The sequence below is a fragment of the Macaca nemestrina genome, chromosome 12 (genome assembly GCF_043159975.1).
Source record: "Macaca nemestrina isolate mMacNem1 chromosome 12, mMacNem.hap1, whole genome shotgun sequence".
Taxonomy (NCBI): Eukaryota; Metazoa; Chordata; class Mammalia; order Primates; family Cercopithecidae; genus Macaca; species Macaca nemestrina.
Window position 1 is genome coordinate 83,539,416 of NC_092136.1, and position 22,168 is coordinate 83,561,583.

The window sequence follows — 22,168 nt, forward strand, 5'->3', positions numbered from 1 at the left end:
CTCATTGGAAATTGTTACCCTGCTAAAAAATTAAACACACTAGCCTCTCTCAGCTAGGTATAGACATGTGATTGTCTTCAACCAATGGATGAATTGATTCTTCTGGGTAACTTCTAGAATTGTCCTTAAAGGTGAAGAGCACAACCTTCTTATTGTCCCTTCTTACTTCCTGAAATGTAATGTAATGGTTGGCGCTACACCATCTATTTGGACCATAAGGTAACCTAGAAAAAGGGAGCCTCAAGCTATGATATTAGAAGAGTTAAATAGAATGATTCTAGAGTTTAACCACGGAGCACCTTATAAGCCATGGGTTGTTTAGCTTACAACTTCATTTACATAAGGGGGAAAAGTCATTTTTCTTATTGATTTTGCCACTCTTATTTTGGGACTTGTATACCACTGATCCTAATTCTCAGTGATACAACGACAGAAATGCAGCAGGGCTTCAAGAATGATTGGCATTTGAAGTAGATACTGAAGGATGGGTAGAAGATTATCAGGTACAAAAGAGACAGGGCATTAAAGAAGGGCTATTGTGTTCATGGAAATCATCAAGAATACAGTGTATTCAGGAAACTGGGAGAACTGCATAGTGGAATTACAGGAAATATTGTGTCAAAGGAATGGAGGAAGACAAGACTCCAGTAAAAACTCTGAAATATCATACTAGTGAGTTTATATTTTATGAGACCACTGAAAATTTTCAGGTAGTTAAAAGATGGGACCATAGGTAGTTTTTTTGAAATAAGAACTCAGAGAGCTATGTGGACAGGAGGAAAGACAATTAAAGTGAGAGAGACAAGTTCAGAGGCAAATGAGGGAGTCCAGGAGAGTAGTGAAGACTCCTAGACCAAGGGTCTTGACAATGAAGAAGAAGATAGTACAGAGACAAGATACATTTAGCAAACATACTATGTAAGGATTAGTGATCACATATACACCAGGACACAAAGCAAAAGGGATTTCATGTGACTCCCAGAAATGTAATGTGAGTTGAGTTGATAGTGAGATCATTTACCACCAAGATGGGGAATGAAGGAAGAAGGAAGAGAAACAAACAACATAAAAATGAAAGCCAGACTATGTGAAATAAGGAAAAACAGTAGAAAATAAAAACAACAAAAGGATCTGTGCACAGTAGGATTTCTCTTGTATTCAGGTTACAATTCGAATACCACCTTATCCAAGAGATCTTTGCCATACTCCCTTAGTAAAGAAGCCACTGGCCTTCCCACCCCTCAAAGTACTTTGCTTCATTTTTTTCAGAGCACTTACTATTTTATAGCTTCCATTTTGTTTGTTACCTACTTTGACTAGAATGTAAGCTCATAATTTCCACAAGAGTGGAAATTATGTCTTGCTTACAGCAAACCTAGGTAATAATACCTGGCACAAGTAGGCATTCAAGAACTTTTATTACACGAGTTAATCAAATTACCTTGGAGTTGTTTGAAATTCAGAGATTTCTATGGACTGAATCCCCCTAAAATTTAACCAAAATTTCCATGAGGAAATTCTGTCTCGCTTACAGTAAACCTGGGTAACAATACCTGGCATAAGTAAGAATTCAAGAACTTTTATTATATGAGTTAATCAAATTACCTTGGAGTTGTTTGAAATTCAGAGATTTCTATGGACTGAATACCCCTAAAATTTTACTCCCCTAAAATTCATACATTGAAATCCTAATTCCCAATAGAATTTTCAGATGGGGATATTGGGAGACCATTAGGTTATGAGGTGGAGTCCTCATGATGAGATTAGAGTTCTTAGAAAAAGACAAAGGAGAGAGCTTGCTTCCCACTCTCTGCTCTTCTCTACGTGAGGACACAGCGAAAGGAAGACTATCTGTAAACCAGCAAGACAGGCCTCACCAGAACCAACCCATGCTGTCACCCTGATCTCAGACTTCCCAGTCAGCATGATCAGAAATAAATGTTATGTTATTTAAGCCACCCAGTCTTCAGTATTCTGTTACACTAGTCTGAACTAAAACAGTTTATAAATAAGAATAAAATATTGAAGAAACCAAAGCCATAACATAGGAGAACTCCCCCATCTGATGAATGACAAGGAAGCTTAGCTCCAGAAATGCCCATAAAAACCTGCCCAAGAGAAAATAACCATTTAGATGGGAGGAGTCAGAGGGCCTGAGTACAAGTCCAGTTTGCCATTGCAAAATGATGGTTCACAACCTCAAAGCGCCTTTCAGTTTCCTTAGCTAAAAAACGATAGCTTCCTCCACAATTTTGAGAATTAATTAAAGTAACATGGATGAAAGTATTATAGTAGGTAGCTAGTCAGACATGAGCAGGGCAGGAGAGACCTCCTCCCTAGCCACAACCCCTACCACTAGAAATGTCAGGTGACCATCAGGTGATGGTCAGGTGGTTGTTAACTGCTTCTCTAAAATAATAATTAGTCACAGTCAGTGATACAGGCAGTAGAAAGAAATTGTTCAGGCAGACAGTGAGGGCAAAAAGTCCTTGGCAGAGCTTCCCTTCTAACAAAAAGCAGCCCAAGAAATTATTTTTCTCCTAATAAAGAGCAGCCTGAAAAATCAAGCTGAAAACATAAATAAGCAAGCTGGATACTTGCACAGGGGAATGCTGGCAGCTGTGCCAATAGAAAAGGGCTAGCGGGCGGCCAGGTATGTCCAACATGGATGCTCCACCTTCCCTTTCTCTGTTGCCACAGGTACAGGAACAAAGAAAAGGGCAACATGGCATAGCTCAGGCAGAGAACCCACCTGCATGATAAAAGATTAGGGTGGGGGCTACCAAAAATTCATGCCCTGTGCAAATGGCATATCTGGTCTAACCAGTTTTGTGCACCCTATGTAAATCAGACACTGCCTTCTCATCAGCTCATCTATAAAACCCCCTGCTCTTCACCACAGATCCAGCAATCCACTTTTCTGGAACCCCTTTCTGCAGGAAAGAGCTATTCTCTTTCTTTCGCCTATTAAACTTCCACTCTCAATCTCACTTTCTGTGTGTCTGCATCCTTGTCATCTGTGAGACAATGAACCTCAGTTGTTACTCCAAACAACAAGGCCGTTTCACCAGTGTCAGGGAAAGGCAGTTTCCCAATAAATAGAAAAAACCTGACACTGCTGATCACCAGCAGCTTCCTGACAAGATCTTAGGAGCTGGGAGAGTGGACTCAACCATGCACATTAAGAGGCAAAATGAAGGTCATAACTGGCATATGACCTTCTAGGGACATTGGACTGGTAAAGGAAGAATGCCTCACATGCAGCATCTGCTTCCCTCCCAAGTGCTGACAGGCCACTGTACATGTGGACACCCCACTCGAGAGGAGAATCATGGGAGAAGAGATGCAAGATCCTGAAAGTATGCCAACAATGTATAAAACCCCAAGTCAAAAGATCAAGCTGTGCACCTGATCTCTCAAATTGCCCACTTGGCCAGCCTCCAAGTGTATTTCCTTTCATTCCCATTCTAAAGCTTTTTTATAAACTTTCACTCCTGCTCTAAAACTTGCCTTGGTCCTTCCTTCTGCCTTCTGCCCATCAGACGAATTCTTTCTTCTGAGAAAGCAAGAATTGAGGTTGTTGCAGAATCGTATGGATTCACCACTGCTAACAAAAGTGTGTTGGTTCAGGACTTTCACCCCATGTATCCCAGATCACTCTCAATTTCTATTTATTCTTTATTAGACATAGTGACATCACTAATGTAAACTAAAAATAAAATTCTGAGCCCCCCCAATCAACTGAATGGATCCCTCCTCCAAGTCAAGTGCATTCTAAAGTAAACCCAAAACACTAGTTCAGGCCATGATGGGAATGGGTGGTTGGACATGCTTCATGAAATCCTCCTCTTCCGGTTGGAATTCAGGCACAGCTGACCAGCATTAACATTATAACAGAAGACTGACAAAGCTGATTATTTAGAGTAATAAAATACCAACATGACAGATAGCAGGCCCTGAAAGAAATTAAAGCATCTTACCCCCAAGTATATTTATTTGACATAATTTGAAATAGCAATGCCAAGCTTTCTCTTGTGGGGAAAATCTACATTCTGAAGAAAATCCCCTCCCCTTTCCAGACCTTTTTCATGATCCAAGAGACAATTAACTAAGAGTCTGGCACCTTTTAAAGTCTGATAAGAAACATTTACAATCTATTGTTCGCTGTGAAGCCTGTGGCCTGGAAGCTTCACCTGCATAATAAGAAGGTTGGTCTCCACAATCTCTTACCTTAACCCAGGCACTCCCTTCTATTCATTCCAGGTCTTTAGATAAACTCTTTCAACAATGCCAATCAGAAAATCTTTGAATCCACCTACCAACTGAAAGCCCGCCCCCCACTCTCTTTGAGTTGTTCCACTTTTTTGGACTGAACCAATGTACATCTTAAATGTATTGATTGATATCTTATGTCTCCATAAAATGTATAAAACCAAACTGTAGCCTGACCATCTTGGGCACATATTCTCAGGGTCTCCTGGAGCTGTATCAAAGGCCATATTTTTCATATTTGACTCAGAATAAATCTCTTCAAATACTCTACAGAGTTTAACCCTTTTTGTTGACACTAACTGCATTTTAAAGATCTCTTCTCAGCACCTTGGGTGTCTAAGGCAGAAGGATCACTTGAGCCCAGGAGCTTGAGGTTGCAGTGAGACACGATGGTGCCACTGTACTCTAGGTGACAGAGGGAGAACCTGTCTTAAAAAAAAAAAAATTCCCAGTTTAACTTTAAACTTCCACAACAACATGTATACTGGCAAATTTCCTCTGTCAACCACAATCTGGAACATTGTCTTTCTCTTTGTAGCTCTTCAACCTTTTATTAACGAAGTGTTTAACAACACTGTGCTTGACCTTAGCTGCTTTCAAGTGTCTCCTTCAGTCTGTTAAGTAACTTAGCAAATTAACTTTTATTACAACTACTGAGAGGCAGGGTGGTATAATGCTATTCTTATTACAAGAATAATCTGTATCTGCTGTGTGATCTTGGATAAGTTATTAATCTTTTTGCCTAAAATTTTTTACCTATAGAGATAACAATAATATACTTTGTATGGTTATTGTGAGGAATGAATAAATTAACATTTGTACAAAATTTTAATAGTGCCTAGAGTATGGTTCAGTAACAGCTATTTTTATTCCTACAATGACACTGTTCAGATCATTTTCATATCAGTACTATGAGATATTTCTACCTTTCTCCATTTTATTAAAAAAAAAAAAAAGAAAGAAAACTAAGGCTCAGAGAGCTTAGGTAATTTCCTCAAGTTCACCAAAGAAAGAGTTAGTTCTCTTAGATGCCAAGTCTGTACCCTTGGCCATACCAATAAAATATTCCATTTCAAAGAAGCCAGATAATTTCACTATCAAAGCATAAATTTATCAAATCAAACTGCCATCAAATAAACTTGAGTTAAATCAACTTTTGGCCATTGTCCTTCTTAAAGTACGTGCAATAGACATTCAAAGACAAGGAAATATCAGTGAGGTGAGTTGTCAGAGAAAGCTTCTGGTGGACTTGGGCAGGGTTTTGATATTTGATTTTTTTGTAACTACATTGAGTCTCATGTTCTACAATAAACTACCTCAAAGTCAACCCCAGTCTAGTTTTTAGCTGTAGTTTGGCTTGCAAATTTCTTCTCTCAGTATTTTTGGGGGCCCTTAGGCCAAATTGCTAAAGCACAGGCCATGACTCTCTTTTTAATAAACCCAATTACAACTCATAAATGGTGACATGTGTCAGGAAAATAACCCTTGGAGGGGTGTTTCCTTAACTTGATCATGTCTGAACCTGAGGGCATGTGCCTTGCATAGCTAGCTAGCTTTGTTAGCAGTAACTGTGTTTGCTACCAAGTTAACAGGTGGCAGCTCAGTTTATTGCCTATATAATAAGCACTCTAACCCAACCACCCATTTCTGTTGGAAGGCCTTCCCAGAATCACAGTAGGTTAGAAGGTTAGAAGAACTAGATGCTTTAATTTATTTAGTTATTTACCACTTGGGGAGATTTTTTAACATCCCAATTCTTATACCCAGACTCAGACCCATTAAACAGGAATCTTTATTCCTGGGGTTGAGGCATCAGTATTTTTTTTGTTTTTGTTTTTTTGAGACAGAGTTAAATCTGTCACCCAGGCTGGAGTGCAGTGGTGTCATCTCGGCTCACTGCAGCCTCTGCCTCCTGGGTTCAAGCGATTCCCCTGCCTCAGCCTCCTGAGTAGCTGGGACTACAGGCACGTGCCATGACCCCCGGTTAATTTTTTTTTTTTTTTTTTTTTTTTTTTTTTTTTGAGACGGAGTCTCGCTCTGTCGCCCAGGCTGGAGTGCAGTGGCCGGATCTCAGCTCACTGCAAGCTCCGCCTCCCGGGTTTACGCCATTCTCCTGCCTCAGCCTCCCGAGTAGCTGGGACTACAGGCGCCCGCCACCTCGCCCGGCTAGTTTTTTGTATTTTTAGTAGAGACGGGGTTTCACCGTGTTAGCCAGGATGTTCTCAATCTCCTGACCTCGTGATCCGCCCGACTCGGCCTCCCAAAGTGCTGGGATTACAGGCTTGAGCCACCGCGCCTGGCCAATTTTTTGTATTTTTAGTAGAGACAGGGTTTCACCGTGTTATACAGGATGGTCTCGATCTCCTGACCTCGTGATCTACCCTCCTCGGCCTCCCAAAGTCCTGGGATTACAGGCATGAGCCACTGCACCCAGCCCGGCATTGGTATTTTTGAAGCAGGAAGCAATTACAATGTGGGGGCAAGGTTGAGAGCCACAGCTTTCAGGGATCAGCAAAAGTATTAGCAATTTGCTTTAAAAACAAGAACACCATGAAAATTTCCTAAGATTACCTTTAAAGAGATACTGATTATAATGGGCTATTGTTTATTTGCTCGTCTCAGCATGCCATTTGACCTATCTGAAGTTGTTATTTCATTACTACGTTTTCTTCATGTGACACCTCATTAGATTGGTAATGTTTGAATTTTATGCTCCTGAGTTTCTGAAATAAAATACTCCTGGGCAAAACATCATTTAGGGCACTTGGTAGAAATTAGGATAATCAAAATGCATTTCCATTAACGCCGTTCACGAAGAGGCAACTACACTTTGTCACCAAAGGTAAAGTTCATCGAAGTTCATCCAGCTCTTCATGTATTTAAACAAACTTGGAATTTCCAAGTGACAACTAAGTGGAAGTAATTTAGGGCTGAGATATGATACACTTAGAAAAGGAAAGATACAGCCAGGCATAGTGGCTCATGTCTGTAGTCCCAGCACTTTGAGAGGCTGAAGCAGGTGGATCACGAGGTCAGGCGTTCGAGACCAGCCTGGCCAACATAGTGAAACCCTGTCTCTACTAAAAAGAAAGAGAAAAAATTAGCCGGCATGGTGGTGGGCACATGTAATCCCAGTTACTCGGGAGGCTGAGGCAAGAGAATCGCTTGAACCCAGGAGGCAGAGGTTGCAGTGAGCCGAGGTCGCGCCACTGCACTCCAGCCCAGGCCACAGGGCAAGACTCTGTCTTAAAAAAAAAGAAAAAGAAAAAAAAAAAAGAAACAGAAAGACACTAGAGGTAAGTCAGTCCCTGAAACAAGGTAGCTGCAAGGTAGCTGTCTGATTTCATGGAGAAAAATACCTATAGTTATCCCTCAGGAACTGGCCCCTAAAAAAATATCAGAGTCAAAAAGTCAACTTAAAAGCCCAGCAAGGCCAGGCATGGAGGCTTACACCTGTCATTCCAATACTTTGGGAGGCCGAGGTGGGCGGATTGCTTGAGCCTGGGAATTCGAGACCAGCCTGGGCAACATGACAAAACTCTATCTCTATGAAAAATACAAAAATTACCCGGGTGTGGTGGCTGGCGCCTATAGTCCCAGCTACTTGTGAGGCTGAGGTAGGAGGATTGTTTGAGCCCAGGAGGTCCAGGCTACAGTGAGCTCTGAAGGTACCACTGCACTCCAGCCTAGGCAACAGAATGAGACTCTGTCTCAACAAAGAAAAAAAAAAATGCCAAGCAAGATTTAACAAGGGAGAGATGAGATTATAAATTACCCTAAGCATCACGTAAAGTTCCTGAGGCTCCAGAAAAATGTTTTAGTATTTGCTTTTTTTTTTGGAAGTAGAGTTTTTAGCTCAATCCAAATATAACACTGTTACAATTGAGGAAAGTAATATAAAAATGTTAAGCCATTTCTCTTTATTACTCCTTTCTCATTTCCTCTCCTTGATTTTTACTCAACTGTCACTCTTCCTCTTTCTTTTCACTCAACTAGCCACAGTCTTCTCTGTCATCATATATGACTGCCTACATTTTCTTTCAAGTGTATATTTGAGAAAGAAAAAAGCATTTGTAAAGGACCACACTTTGAAAGGAGCACTTATCTATGAGCAAGCTAAATTACAAAGAGCCAATAAATCGGGCACCCCACGTTTAGGTGGTCACATGCACATTGATCCACATGATCATGTAGATTAAATTAAAACACATATTTACCTGACGAATTACTTTCTCAAATAAAAATTCACTCTATTAAAACAGTCAAATTCAAATAATACAATTCAGTTTAACAGTGAAAATAACTTTTATCGAAATCCCACTACATGCATGGACTACGGCTATTTATGGAATTTATTTAATTATTATTATTATTACTATTTGAGACCAAGTCTCACTCTGTCAACCAGGCTGGAGTGTAGGTGTGTGATCTCAGCTCACTGCAATCTCAGCCTTCTGGGTTCAGGCGATTCTAGTGCATCAGCCTCCCGAGTAGCTGAGATTACAAGAAGGCATCACCACGGCTAGCTAATTTTTGTATTTTTAGTAGAGACAGGGTTTCACCATTTTGGTCAGGCTGCTCTCGAACTCCCTGACCTCAGGTGATCCTTCCGCCTTGGCCTCCCAAAGTGCTGGGATTACAGGCATGAGTCACCATGCCCAGCCTGGAATTTAAAGATAAGTAAAGCACAATTCTATCTGGCTAATATCAAGTACTAAGAACTATTAATAAATAGGGAGGAATATGGTAAATACTAATTCAGGACCGTAACAATGGCCAATGGCCATCATTTGTTAAACATCTATTATGAGTCAAGCAATGTCTAAATAATATCTCTAATGCTTACAACCAGTGGTTTCTGAAAATTGTTTAGTGTTCCTATCAATAAAATGTTTGCAAGCATGCTCCCCCATATGTGCTAGTCTGTACAGATATAGTATACTTATACAATTGTAACAATACAGTGTTTTATATATAAAATGTTGAAATTAGAAACAATGAAAAACTATAAAGGCAAGTTCTCATATTGTCTTCTAACACTTCATGGATCAGATTCAGCATCCCCTGGGCAGAAGCTCCAGACATTGAAGAATACTACTAACGTGTTGTGTGGTAGAAACTGCTGCTTCTCCCTAATATTCATTACCCTTTCCTTCCATAATAATGGGATCCCTCACTTTTATCTGAGCCCAGGCATCTCCAAATAAAGGTTATATGGCTCAGTCTCCCTTTGCATCTAGGGGTGGCTTTGTGCCTAATCTTTGAGGTATGAGGGAAAAATCATGTTTACAACTTTTCAGACATTGCTTTAAAGGTACGGACAATGTCCATCTCTGTACTTCTTTTAATCTGCTATTTAGCATGTCATCGTGGTGGACTGTGTGTGCAAGGGCAACCCCCAAGGGTGGTAAAAAAGAAAATAAAAGGTACTTGGGTCCTTTAAAACCTTGTGGAGCAGAATAGACATTCTAGCTCTGGGCAGCTAACCTAGGGACTGTCATATATGAAAGAAACACATTCCTATCTTGCAAACACATAGTTATTTTGGTCTCTGTTATATATAACTGAACCTGTCTCCTAAAGAATACATTATGCAAGATGGTTATTATTGTCTCTCCTTACAGCTGAGGGAAAAGGGTCAGAGAAGTTAATTTCCTCAGTTATCCAATTGGTATATGGTTGAATCAAAAGAGCCGAGAGTCCATTCTCTTTCTACTAAAGTAACAATCTCTCATGATTGAAATACCATGGAATCAAGGAGGAAGGAGACATTACTATGACCTGGAGGAATTGATGGGGGCTTCCTGATGGTGGTGGCAGTTTATTGAGATCTAAAAGATGGGAATGGAGGAAAAGGCATTGTGGACTAATTGAACAGGGTGAAGGAAGGTAAGGATATAGGAAAATGTAGAAAAGGCTCAAGAGCAGCCTGTATCAGTTGTTCTTAGGTGATCACTATTAAGTCTTTGGGTTTATTCAACATATATTTCAGGGCACCTATTATATAGCAGATAAAAAGTAAGACCTAGAAATAGAGTGATAAAATCAGATGTCATAATTTCCTAAATATATGAGAAGATAATGCTACCAGCAATGCCTACATGTTAAAGTCCAAAGTCTATATCAAGCAAAAAGGCCTTCACAATCAGACTCAACCCAACCTCATATTATGCTACTGCTCTGTGCTCCATCTGGATGAAACCCAGGACATATGCGTTGCCTGACCTCTGACCTTTGTACTTGCACTTCCCTCTTCTTGGAATGCCTTTTACCTACTCTGCCTAGAAATGTCTTTTTATTCTTTAAGAGCTAGACACAATTCTACCTTTCTCTGATTCCTTGAAATAGGATGGCTTGTTATTGTAGCTTCTTCCCTTCCTTCCTTCCTGCCTGCCTGCCTGCCTGCCTTCCACCAGTCAGTAAAAATGTGCAGGGTTTTTGAGGTACAACTGTGGGAAAAATAAAGCAATATTTTCTTTGTGCCTCATGAAGTTTACATTCTACAGAGAAAGATCAACTATTAATGAAATAACTGCAATTCAGTGTGATAACTACTTTGAGAGGAAGAAGAGCCTTCAGGGGAAGCTCATAATAGGAACTCTACCCTGAATCTCACTTTCCTAGAAGAAGCATTATTTAAGCTGAATGCTTTAGGATATGTAAGAATGAACCAGGCAGAGATAAGCAAGGGGTGTTTAACAACATGTGCTTTTCACCATGCATTATCCATTTTCGTTAACATATCTATTCACTAGACTATGAAATAGAATATGTTTAAAGCTCCCAAATGATTTAAAAAGAAGAAAGAAAAAAAACCCCACCAGGATTAAACACTCATTCAGATTCATGCTAAACGTCTTATCATTGTGCCTTAGATATTTTTATTTTGTCCTTCCTGTATGCAGTATTTCCTAATTAACTTTCACTTCCACTTCAGTTTAGCAACTAGAGCTGCCTAAAGTCTCCCACTAGCTTTTAAAAATGTCTTGTAAATTGTAGAGCAGCATCTCTCAAACTTCAGCAAGCCTAAGAATCACCTGAGGTGCTTTTAAAAACACAGATTTCTTGGTTCCACTCTCAGAGATTCTGATTCTATAGCTTTGGGGAGAAGTTGGAGATCCCATGATTCTAACAATCTGACCGGTGAGACCTGATGCTGCCAGTTCACAGACTGCACCTTGAGTAGCATTATGCTTGAGAAGCTACACAAATATTTTTCAGGATTATTTCCCCCTTGTTCTTAAAAGTGTTCTGCTAGGTTATACTTCTTTGAACAAGAGTGGTTTCTCTGCCCAGGTATATGAGGCTTTTAGGGGAACCTCTCCAAGAAAGACGGGCCAATATTGCTACTTTCACACACCAGTCACATTCTCCACTTGGACAACCATTTTATTTTCCTGTTCGCCCTCACTTTAAGTCCAAAATGACAAGCCTAAGTAAGTGCTTCCCAGTCAATGAGAAGTTATGAGTACAGTAGCCAACAAACTGCCCTCTGCAAGGGTAATACAGGGCAAAAAAAGTGAATTAGTTTGTGAATGGTAAGTAGGTCAGGTCTTCTATTTTTTTGTTTGTTTGTTTGTTGACTTTGCTTTTAAAAATTCATCCCAACCTTAATAAGCTTTTGTTTTGTTTTGTTTTTGAGATGGAGTCTCACTCTGTCACTCAGGCTGGAGTGCAATGGTGTGATCTCGGCTCACTGCAACCTCTGCCTCCCAAGTTCAAGTGATTCTCCTGCCTCAGTCTCCCAAGTAGCTGGGATTACAGGCATCTGTCACTGTGCCTGGCTAATTTTTGAATTTTTATTAGAGACGGGTTTTCACCGTGTTGGCCAGGCTGGTCTCGAACTCCTAACTTCAGGTGATCTGCCCACCTCAGCTTCCCATAATGCTGGGATTACAGGCATGAGCCACTGCGCCTGGCCAAAATAGGAATTTTATAATTCTACAATAAGAAAATGATGAATCACTGAACTTTTAAGAAAGTTTTCAGTAATTGCTGACATTTGCCTCCATGTGTATCATGTTTAAGAGTCTTAAAAGTTAAGCTTTTTTTTTTTTTTTTTTTTTGAGACGGAGTCTTGCTCTGTTGCCCAGGCTGGAGTGCAGTGGCGCAATCTCGGCTCACTGCAAGCTCCGCCTCCTGGGTTTACGCCATTCTCCTGCCTCAGCCTCCTGAGTAGCTGGGACTACAGGCGCCCGCCACCGCGCCCGGCTAATTTTTTGTATTTTTAGTAGAGACGGGGTTTCACCGTGGTCTCGATCTCCTGACCTTGTGATCCGCCCGCCTCGGCCTCCCAAAGTGCTGGGATTACAGGCGTGAGCCACCGCGCCCGGCAAAAGTTAAGCTTTTAAGAGCCATGAGAATAGGGATCATGTTGTCCACCTGAGCATACCCCACAATTACTGGAGAGTGCTGGCTATTTAGAAAATTTGAAAATAGTCAACTCAAAAAAGGAGGAAATTAAACCAACACACAAAAGTTGGGAGGATAATTTTGATGATTAATTAGGTTCTCTCTCTCTCTCTCTCTCTCTCTCTCTCTCTCTCTCTATATATATATATATATATATATATATATAAAGAACCTAGAGTATAATCATTTCTTGATAACAAATTAGCTCCCTTATCTTTTTTATTTCTTCTACTTCTTTCTTATTATGTATTACCTAGAACAGCTCTGTCTGATAGAACTTTCTGGAATAATGGACAATTCCATACCTGCATTGTTTAATACAACACCCATTAGCTCTACTGGCTACTGAGCACTTGAAATGTGGTTAGTGCAACTGAGGAACTGAATTTGTAATTTTATATTATTTTATTTTAATTAAATTTAAATAACCATATGTGACTTCTAACTACTTTTTTGGAAAGCACAGGTCCAGAAAGTAGGACAACATAGTAGTTGTTCATAGTGTGTTCAATTTGTTGAGTTAAATAGAGCTCTTTCCCTATAGATGTGTATATATTTAAAGTAAAAGACTTAGAAAACGGCAGCTATCTCAACAGCAGGCCAAAACACGTAGTGAAAGAACAAAACATCAGGATCCAAACCAAAAAATAAGTTTCTGTCTTATTGAGCAGTGTTTCTCAAACTTTAATATGCATACAAATCACCGAAGTTCTTGTTAAAAAACATAGTTTTTGATTTAATAGGTCCTTGGTGGAACTTTAGATTCTATTGCTCACAAACTCCCAGGTAATATCGCTGCTACTAGGCCATGGGTCACACTCTGAGTAGCAAAGGTCTAGAGGTAGGTAAGCCATGGACCTACGTAACTACTACTGGCCTAATCCCTGAACTAGCAGTGGCTTCTCATTTTGACTCACTAGTTCAAAATTAAGTCAGAGAAATGTTTTATTTTATCATAGATACACCCACCTTACCCCTAGTCTTATGATGAATATTCATTAAGCCCCTTCTTCATACTAGGATAAGGATTCATAACAACCCCTGCAAAGCAGGTATTATTATTCCTATTTTATATATAATGAAACAGAGACTTAGAGAGGTGATGTGACGTAACCAAAACTCAAGAAAAGAACTAACTGGCAGAGGTGGGTTTACAACCCAGCTGTGCATAAAGCCAAAGGCTGGTCTCTCTCTTTATGTTCTTTTGTTACTAAAAGTATGATGCACAACTAAGTAGCATCAGCCTCACCTGGCAGCTTATTAGAAATGCAGACTGATTCATCCCATACCTAGTGAATCAGAATTTGCATTTTTTTTTTTTTTTCCTCAGGCAGCGTCTCACTCTTGCCCAGGTCGGGAGTGCTGTGGCACAATCTCAGCTCTCTGCAACCTCCGTCTCCCCAGTCCAAGAGATTATCCTGTCTCAGCCTCCTGAGTAGCTGGGATTACAGGCGCCCACCACCACACCCGGGTAATTTTTTCTATTTTTAGTAGAGACAGGGTTTCGGCATGTTGGCTGGGCTAGTCTCAAACTCCTGGCCTCAGCTGATCCACCTGCCTCGGCCTCCAAAAGTGCTGGGATTACAGGCGTGAGCCCACCTCTTGCTTGTAAAGCAAAGTAACAAGCAGTTAAGAGTAGGGATTCTGCTGATTGGGGCAGTTGAGAAATGAATCTAGATTGGCTAGGTTTGACACCAGAACAAATATTGATAGCTTTGCCTCTATCGCTAAATTCTTATTGATTCAAAGGAATAGTTTAGACAAAATAAAGCTGTTTCCTGGTAGGTAAGGATTTTAAAATGTGGATACGACTGCATTCCCAATAGATAAAAACATTAACAATATAGTTTTAACAATGTCCATGGGAAAAACCACAAAAAGAGGAAAACATGTTTGTTGAAAGATAAATGTACTAAAATCAGCAAATTCTTCCAAAATATCATACCGTTATTAATCACTGCCAGGATGGTTCAAAGGAACACATATATTTCTGTTTTCTTTCCCATCAGAGGCAATTCTGGAAAATGGTCCATTTAAAAGTGAATCAGAGCCTAAATCATAAGAATTTGTTATTTACAGAGTGACTCAAATAAATTAATGTCTAAATGTACAACCCTACAACAAGCACTTGGTCACCTCACTTCTGTAATATGGTAACTTCCTCCTCAGAGAGCTGTTGTCCTCAGCATCCTGATGCTGGAATCAATCAGCAGTGCCATTTAAAATGTTGCTTAAAACATTTTAAATCTCTTAGACACAAACCCATACTCTGGCTCCTGAATGAAGCTCATTGCTAATTCAGTTGTGTCTCTATGTCCCTGAACCCACAATATCCTTTTTCTTTTCACTGACACTCATGTGTTCAGCCATTTCGGGGTCATTTTTTCCCTTTAGTTCACTCTCTTGTGCTTGGCCCGAGAACCATAGTTTTGTTTGCATCCAATGGCCTTTTCACATTGAAAGCACTCTATAAAAATGTTGCTGATATTATAAAGATATTATAAATGTCCTCAAATAACTTTTACATAAATAACTTTCTTGGCAGCCAAATCCAATGGGTGATACTACTAAGGACCCACTCATATTCTTCGTAACCTAACTCTTCTTTGTTTTCTCTTTATCTTCTACTTTTCTCTCTCCCTTACTTTCTAGGAGGGTTTTCAAAGCAAGAGACCTGAAACTTCTGCCTTGTCTCCACTATTATTTCTACCTCTAGAAACAAAGTTTCAGACAACGAAGTGTCTTATAGGAAAGTAAAGTCATTATATTGTCAATACTTGCTAGATGTTTCTTTTACCTCTGAATATTTTCCCTTAGACAACACACAATAATCTACACACTCACTCTCCCTATCAGTTGAACCAGGTCCCTCTGATACTTTGTTTAGTGCCATCGACCTACCAATACAAAGTACAAGATTTTTTCTTTTATATCTGCTTTGTTTTTATTTTTATTTTTCTCATAAAGGGACATACACAGATTCTTAGCCCTTTATTTAAGGCCCTGATGTACTAGTTTATTGTTTAGCAAATACTCACTCTTTCCCTACTTCGAGCTTGGCAACATGACTTATTCTGGCCAATTGGGTGTTGGTGGATGTAAGGTGAGCAGAAGCTTTAACTGTGTTTGTGTCATGGGCTTGATTTCTTGTCCTTTGACTATTACAATATGAATAACATACCCTGGATAGCCACTGTCCCACCTCCTGGTTCCCAGAATGAAACTTCTGAAGCAGAGATGCCTCAGCCAACCTGCTACGGGACCCACCGTCCTGCCCCTACCCTTATTTGTGGTCTTGCTTTCTGCAGTTTCAGTTATCCACAGTCAACCAGTGTCTGAAAATATTAAATGGAAAATTCCAGAAATAAACAATTCATAAGTTCCAACTTGCTTGCTGTTCTGAGTAGTGTGATGAAATCTCTCACTGTCCCACTCTATCTCTTCCAGGATGTGAGTCATTTCTTTATTTAGGGTATCTGTGCTGCAGATGTTACCTGCCCTTTATTCACTTAGTAGCTGTCTGGGTGATCAAACTGACTATCCTTGTATGGTAGTTTTTCTGTTCAAGTAACTCTTATTTTACTTAATAATGGCCCCAAAGCACAAGAATAGTGATGCTGACAATTCAGATATGCTTAAGAGAAGCCCTAAAAAGCTTCCTTTAAGGGAAAACATGAAAATTCCTGACTTAAGAAAAAAAAGAAGAGAAAATACTGTATGCTGAAGTTGCTAAGATCTACAGTAAAAATGAATCTTTCATCCATGAACTTGTGAAGAAGGAAAAATAGAATCATGCTAGTTTTGCTGTTGTACCCCAAACTGCAAAAGTTATGGCCACAGTGCCTGATAGTTAAGATGGAAAATTCATGTATATAGGGTTTGGTATTATCTGCAGCTTCAGGCATCCATCAGGAGACTTGGAATGTATCAAGTCTCCTGATACAATGGATAAGGTGAGAATACTGTATTCTGCAGCCTGAAGCAACTGTCCTAGCTAACTGATAAATAGAGAAGAAAAAAATGCTCATTGCCACTGATTTTTTGGTTGTGGTTACACACCAAAAATTGGCAACTACATGAGGTAATAGTAAATGGTAGATCAAGCACTACCATTTACTAGTTGAGATAGAAAATCTGTATCTTTAAAATGAAGGTGTGTGTTGATTGAACTCCAAGTTATTTAACAGATTTAAAACGCATGATTCTCAAGTATACCTCTCTCAACACTGCATTTGTATAAAAGAGGTCAGAATATTACCAAAATACAAAATGAATATTAGAGAAGGTTAGAGCAAAATAAAAAAGGATTCTGGAATCTCTCTGATTAATTTTATTTTCTAAAGCACAAAGAATACTATTTGTGAGGGTGCTGTTCAATATTGAACTCTAAAGTGTCTACTGAAAGGAGAGGAAAGCGCAATGTCAGTTGGTTACAGAGTACCAGAGAGTAAAGCATTATTATTTGATTGAGTCAACCTTCAGGGAGCTGGATTCACAAGCAGGCTCTAATCACTCTGAGCTCCCTAAGAACAAATATTTTCAGTACCTGGCATGAAACAATATTCAACATGTAATGGGGAAGAATAAAAATATTGAGCAAAAAATAGAAACTAGATAGTATTGAAATGGAAAAATAATTTTTCTCTCTCTCCTTGTTTCTGCTTGGGTGATTTTAATTTTCATATAGAGATTCCTGCTTTGTATGAGAAGCTAGACTATGCCACATTTAAGGTTATACCCAACCCTAATATATCATGACCTCATATAAGACAGAGCTTATTTAAGGCATTTTTGTGTAAGAACCTCAGTGACCCCTTCATAAATGCAAGCTCTAATGTCTTTCAACTTATCTTCCTTAATACAAAGAAGTCTCTTTAAATATATTTTGTATTTTGTTTGACACTTACATAAAAATTTCCTTTGACCCTAGAAATTTCCTGCAGCTATTCAATTGTCATTTGCATTTGTGCCAAGGAACCATTTCCACAAAAACCGTTTCTATCAAAAATCAAATTTGCTAATCAGTAAAATTAATACATTTACTTGCAATGAAATTATTTTTTATAAAGACTTTAATATATGTTACAGCTTGGCATTCTGATAATATTTTTAAGAGGGAAAAGTTCTTATGCAACATGCCTAAAATGCCCTAGGGAACTCTGAAATAGTTTTTTCATTAAATAGAGCTGAAATTATGTGAACAACTAGAACATGAGGAAGAAAAGAGGAAAACAAAGTATAGAACACTGGGGAATGAGAAAATAGAATGTGAAAGGAACAGTAATTTGTTCAAGGTTACCCAGTGAGTGAGGAACAAAGGGGAGAGTTGGGACTCTGCCAAGAACCAAAGCTTATCCACATTAATGAGTATGCGCTAAATCTGCCATTTTCAATACATAATGTATTCATGTTTTTTCTACATTGGGGAAGGTGTTCATATTCACCATTCTCCTAGAATTTAGCATGTTTTACCTCATAAGTGTTTATTTTTTTCAAAAAAATGATAAATACTTTAGCTGCTATCAACCAGAAGCTAAGAAAATCTCTGAGGCAGGTATCATAAGTCCTATCTTATAGGTTAATTTAGGTGCATAGAGATTAAATACATTACTTAAGAACATACTACCATGATAATTGGGACATTTTCCTCATATCAAGCTGCTCACAAACCACTATAAAGATCGTTACCCTTAAGGAAGCACAAAGTGGGTTCCATTAAGTATGAAAAAGTTGATTAGGCCAGGCACAGTAGGTCACACCTGTAATCTCAGCACTTTGGGAGGCTGAGGCTGGCAGATCACTGAGATCAGAAGTTCAAGATCAGCCTGTGCAACATGGCGAAAACGTGTCTCTACTAAAAAATACAAAAAAAAAAAAAAAAATTAGCAGGGCATGGTGGTGTACTCCTGTAGTCCCAGCTACTCAGGAGGCTGAGGCAAGAGAGTCACTTGAACCTGGGAGGTGGAGGTTGCAGTGAGCCAACATCAGGCCATTTGCACTCCAGCCTGGGTGACAGAGCAAGACTGACTCAACAATAACAACAAAAAAAGTTGAATAAAAATAATTTTTGAAGGAGTCAAAGTCAGATACAAACCTGATGTTTGGAAGAATAGGAATAATTTGATGAATTTGTTATTTGTGACTGATTTTACTAGCTAATCAATTGGGATACCAATTGAACATGTCTACACAAGACCCTTAGATCTTACTGATAAATTATTTCCACATGAGGGCATCTGGCAGTTACGCCACCAGAACCCTAACAGGAGGATGTGAAATAATATAGATCCACCACAAGAAAGTGGTCTTATTTACAAAATCAACTCTGTGCTCCAGGCCTACTTCTTGAGGGCACTGCTCACATGCTTTGACAATGGTTATAGTGAAGAGATTTTTTGGGACATAAGATTCCTTCATATATATATGGATCCCTATCCTGAATGTATTGAAGCTTCTGTGACAAGTTATCTCTCATCCAAATCTGCATGTATCAGGGGAGTAAGTAAGGAAACTATGTTCCCAAGCTGACAGGCAGAAAACAAGGGAGGGAAGAAAGAAACATGTTAGAAGTTAAATAACATTTCTAACTCTACAGCCAGGCTATCTGGATTGACTCAACTCTGCCTTTTACTGTGAGTCCTCGAACCAGTTACTTGACCTCTTTATGACTCATTTTCCCCATCTGTAAAATGGAGAAATTAATAGTACCTACCTCAAAGGATTGTTATGAGGATTAAATGAGTTAAAATTTGTTAAGTGCCTACAACAGTGTTAGGCATACCCTGTTACAGATGTTTGGTAAGTAAAGAAAGGTATGAGGAGTGAGAGAATAGTGGATGTAGGTGCCTTTAAGACATTGCTTTGTTTCCTTCTATAGAGCCCTTTACTTTCCAGTGTTGGGGCCTCTTGGTTCCTTCTAGTAAGCTTAACCTTGTTTCCGGTCTGGTCCCAAACTATTCTTGTGCAGAAAGATTTAAGAAGCCCTAGTTCAGTAGTTCAGGTGATTCAGCATTAAGTCAAGCTTGCTGTTATTCTTGGCCTGACCCTGTGTCCCAGTTTTAGTTCCTCATTCTTATCATCAAGTCCCAACCTTGTACTCCAGTTCCGACATTCTGCTCCCCTGTGACTGAGTCCCAGATTGCAGAACCTGCTCAGGACTGCCAGTTCCTTTGAGGTAACATCTCTCAAAAGGCAGCCTATGGACTAGACACACTTTGTTTGGCAGACACAGTGTTTGCACTTTTGAAAATTAGTTGCCTGTATTTAGAAATTGCAAACATGTACAAATTTCCATCTTATTTTGTAAAATGATCTGGCACCAGTAGGTTCCAAGTGGCAGTTGCTCTCTTTAAATGGCCATGTGCTTTCTATTCCCCACAGTCCCTACTCTGACTGCTCCATTTGTTTCTGTGATTTGATTGGTCATTGAAGGGATTTGAGGCTGTGGGCTAAAACTGCGAAGAGCCAGTACTTACCAAGCACTTACTTTGTGCTAGGTACTGTTCTAAGTGCTTTATGTGCTTTACACATTTAATCAAAGGGAAGGAATCTGTTTGTTCTTGTCCATTACCCCGGCAGCCCTTCTTCTCAGCTTCATACCCCTGTCTAGCATGCATCTGTGGCTGTCCCATCTTCTTTGATCACTATCCTCCACTCATCAGCTACAGCCCACTCACAAAGCCTTGTTGGACCTCCATAATGTCAACCACTCACCCACACTGTGGCCTATAGCTGGTCTCCAATCTTCCCTGCCTAGCCAGACTCTGTCTTCAAGAACTTTCGCCATTATAGTGGTTGTGTTACAGGTACAGAATCTAGGCTTCATTGATTTGCTTGATCATGCTCCATGCTTTTATGAAACCATAACTTTCATTATATATAGGTAGGCTCTATCCTCACAAAACTTTTGTCCACTTCTTATTAGAAGACCAAAAAATCCATAAAAATATTTATTGATTACTTACTCTAGGTTCCAGACTCTGTCATAGAAATTGACTTCAATATTCCTTTCATAAGAAACCCAAAGAAGTTTGCTCGTGTCTATGAGCAATTCAGTCTCTTTTCAGTGAGCCACTTAGCACACTAACACTATTTGAACAGCGTTGTCTATTTTTTTTTTTTTCATGATGGGCCCTTGTATTTTACAAAACATGAATGAAAGAGGGAAATATTTGATTACTAAGACAAGATTTAGAAATTATTAAAAGAAAATTTACAAAACTACATGTCATTCCATAAGATTATTTCGTTTGGGTGAAACTAAATATCAATTGAATTTAAATTCAGCCAATTAAGTTCTACCACAGTTTTAAAAGAAGGTATTAATGAAAAAGTTACTTACATAAGGAATTGTGTCCAAAGTATCTGTGTTGACAATTATAGGAGCAGGACTGGCCTGAAAAAAGAAATAGAAAAAAAAATTAAACAATGAATAATGTATTCTGAGACAGATTATTTAGCTTAACTTATTTAACAAAGAGCTCAGCAGGCATTTCTTGAGGACCTGTACAGGCACTGTGTCAAGTGTTAGTGGGATAAATAAAATGACTAAGATTTCCTGTACCTTCCCCCACCTCAAATATTTGTTACATTTACCACATAAAGAAATAAAGTAAGCATTCATAGAATTTACATTCATTTTCTCTTACATTCTACAAAACAGTGTAGGAGGTGAGGATTTCTACTATGTGTAAGGCAAGGATTTCTAATAAATTAGAGGAGAGTTAAAGCTTGTATTTTCTTTCTTTCTTTCTTTTTTATTTTTGAGATAAGAGTCTCGCTCTGGCTCTGTCACCCAGGCTAGAGTGCAGTGGCATGATCTTGGCTCACTGCAGCCTCCGCCTCCTGGGTTCAAGCAATTCTCCTGCCTCAGCCTCCCAAATAGCTGGGATTACAGACACGCACCACCACGCCGGCTAACTTTTGTACTTTTAGTAGAGACGGGGTTTCCCATGTTGACCAAGATGGTCTTGATTTCCTGACCTTGTGATCTACCTGCCCTGGACTCCCAAAGTGCTCGGATTACAGGCATGAGCTATCTCACTTGACCTGTATCATTTGTTTATGAAATGACTTTGCTAAAAGAATTTGATTTCTCTCTCAAGGAAGCAAAATGAAACCTAAACCAATATTCATAGTTATTTTCTTCAAACTGCCTTTTGAGAGTATGCTATATTCAATACAAAAAGGCTTCACTTATCAACATCTATGTTTACATAATATATATGCTGTATCTTGTATTTTCTTTTCTTTTTTTTTTTTTTTTGAGACAAATTCTTCCTCTGTCGCCCATGCTGGAGTGTGCAGTGGTGCGATCTTGGCTCACTGCAACCTCTGCCTCCCAGGTTCAAGCAATTCTTCTGTCTCATCCTCCTGAGTAGCTAGGACTACAAGCATGCGCCACTGCGCTCAGGTTACTTTTGTACTTTTAGTCGAGATGGGGTTTCACCGTATTGACCAGGCTGGTCTCGAACTCCTGACCTCG

The 22,168-nt window shown here is 39.3% G+C and overlaps 1 protein-coding gene across 36 annotated transcripts in view; it reads right to left on the bottom strand.

Annotated features, from left to right (window-relative positions):
- Positions 1-22,168, bottom strand: part of LOC105468849 (discs large MAGUK scaffold protein 2) — a 2,241,192-nt gene that overhangs the window by 765,830 nt on the left and 1,453,194 nt on the right. For all 36 annotated transcript variants that reach the window (XM_024788717.2, XM_011719263.2, XM_011719258.3 and 33 more), the window contains one exon: positions 21,026-21,079. In XM_024788717.2, coding sequence (XP_024644485.1) covers positions 21,026-21,079 — 54 coding nt within the window. The remainder of the gene's footprint in view (positions 1-21,025; positions 21,080-22,168) is intronic.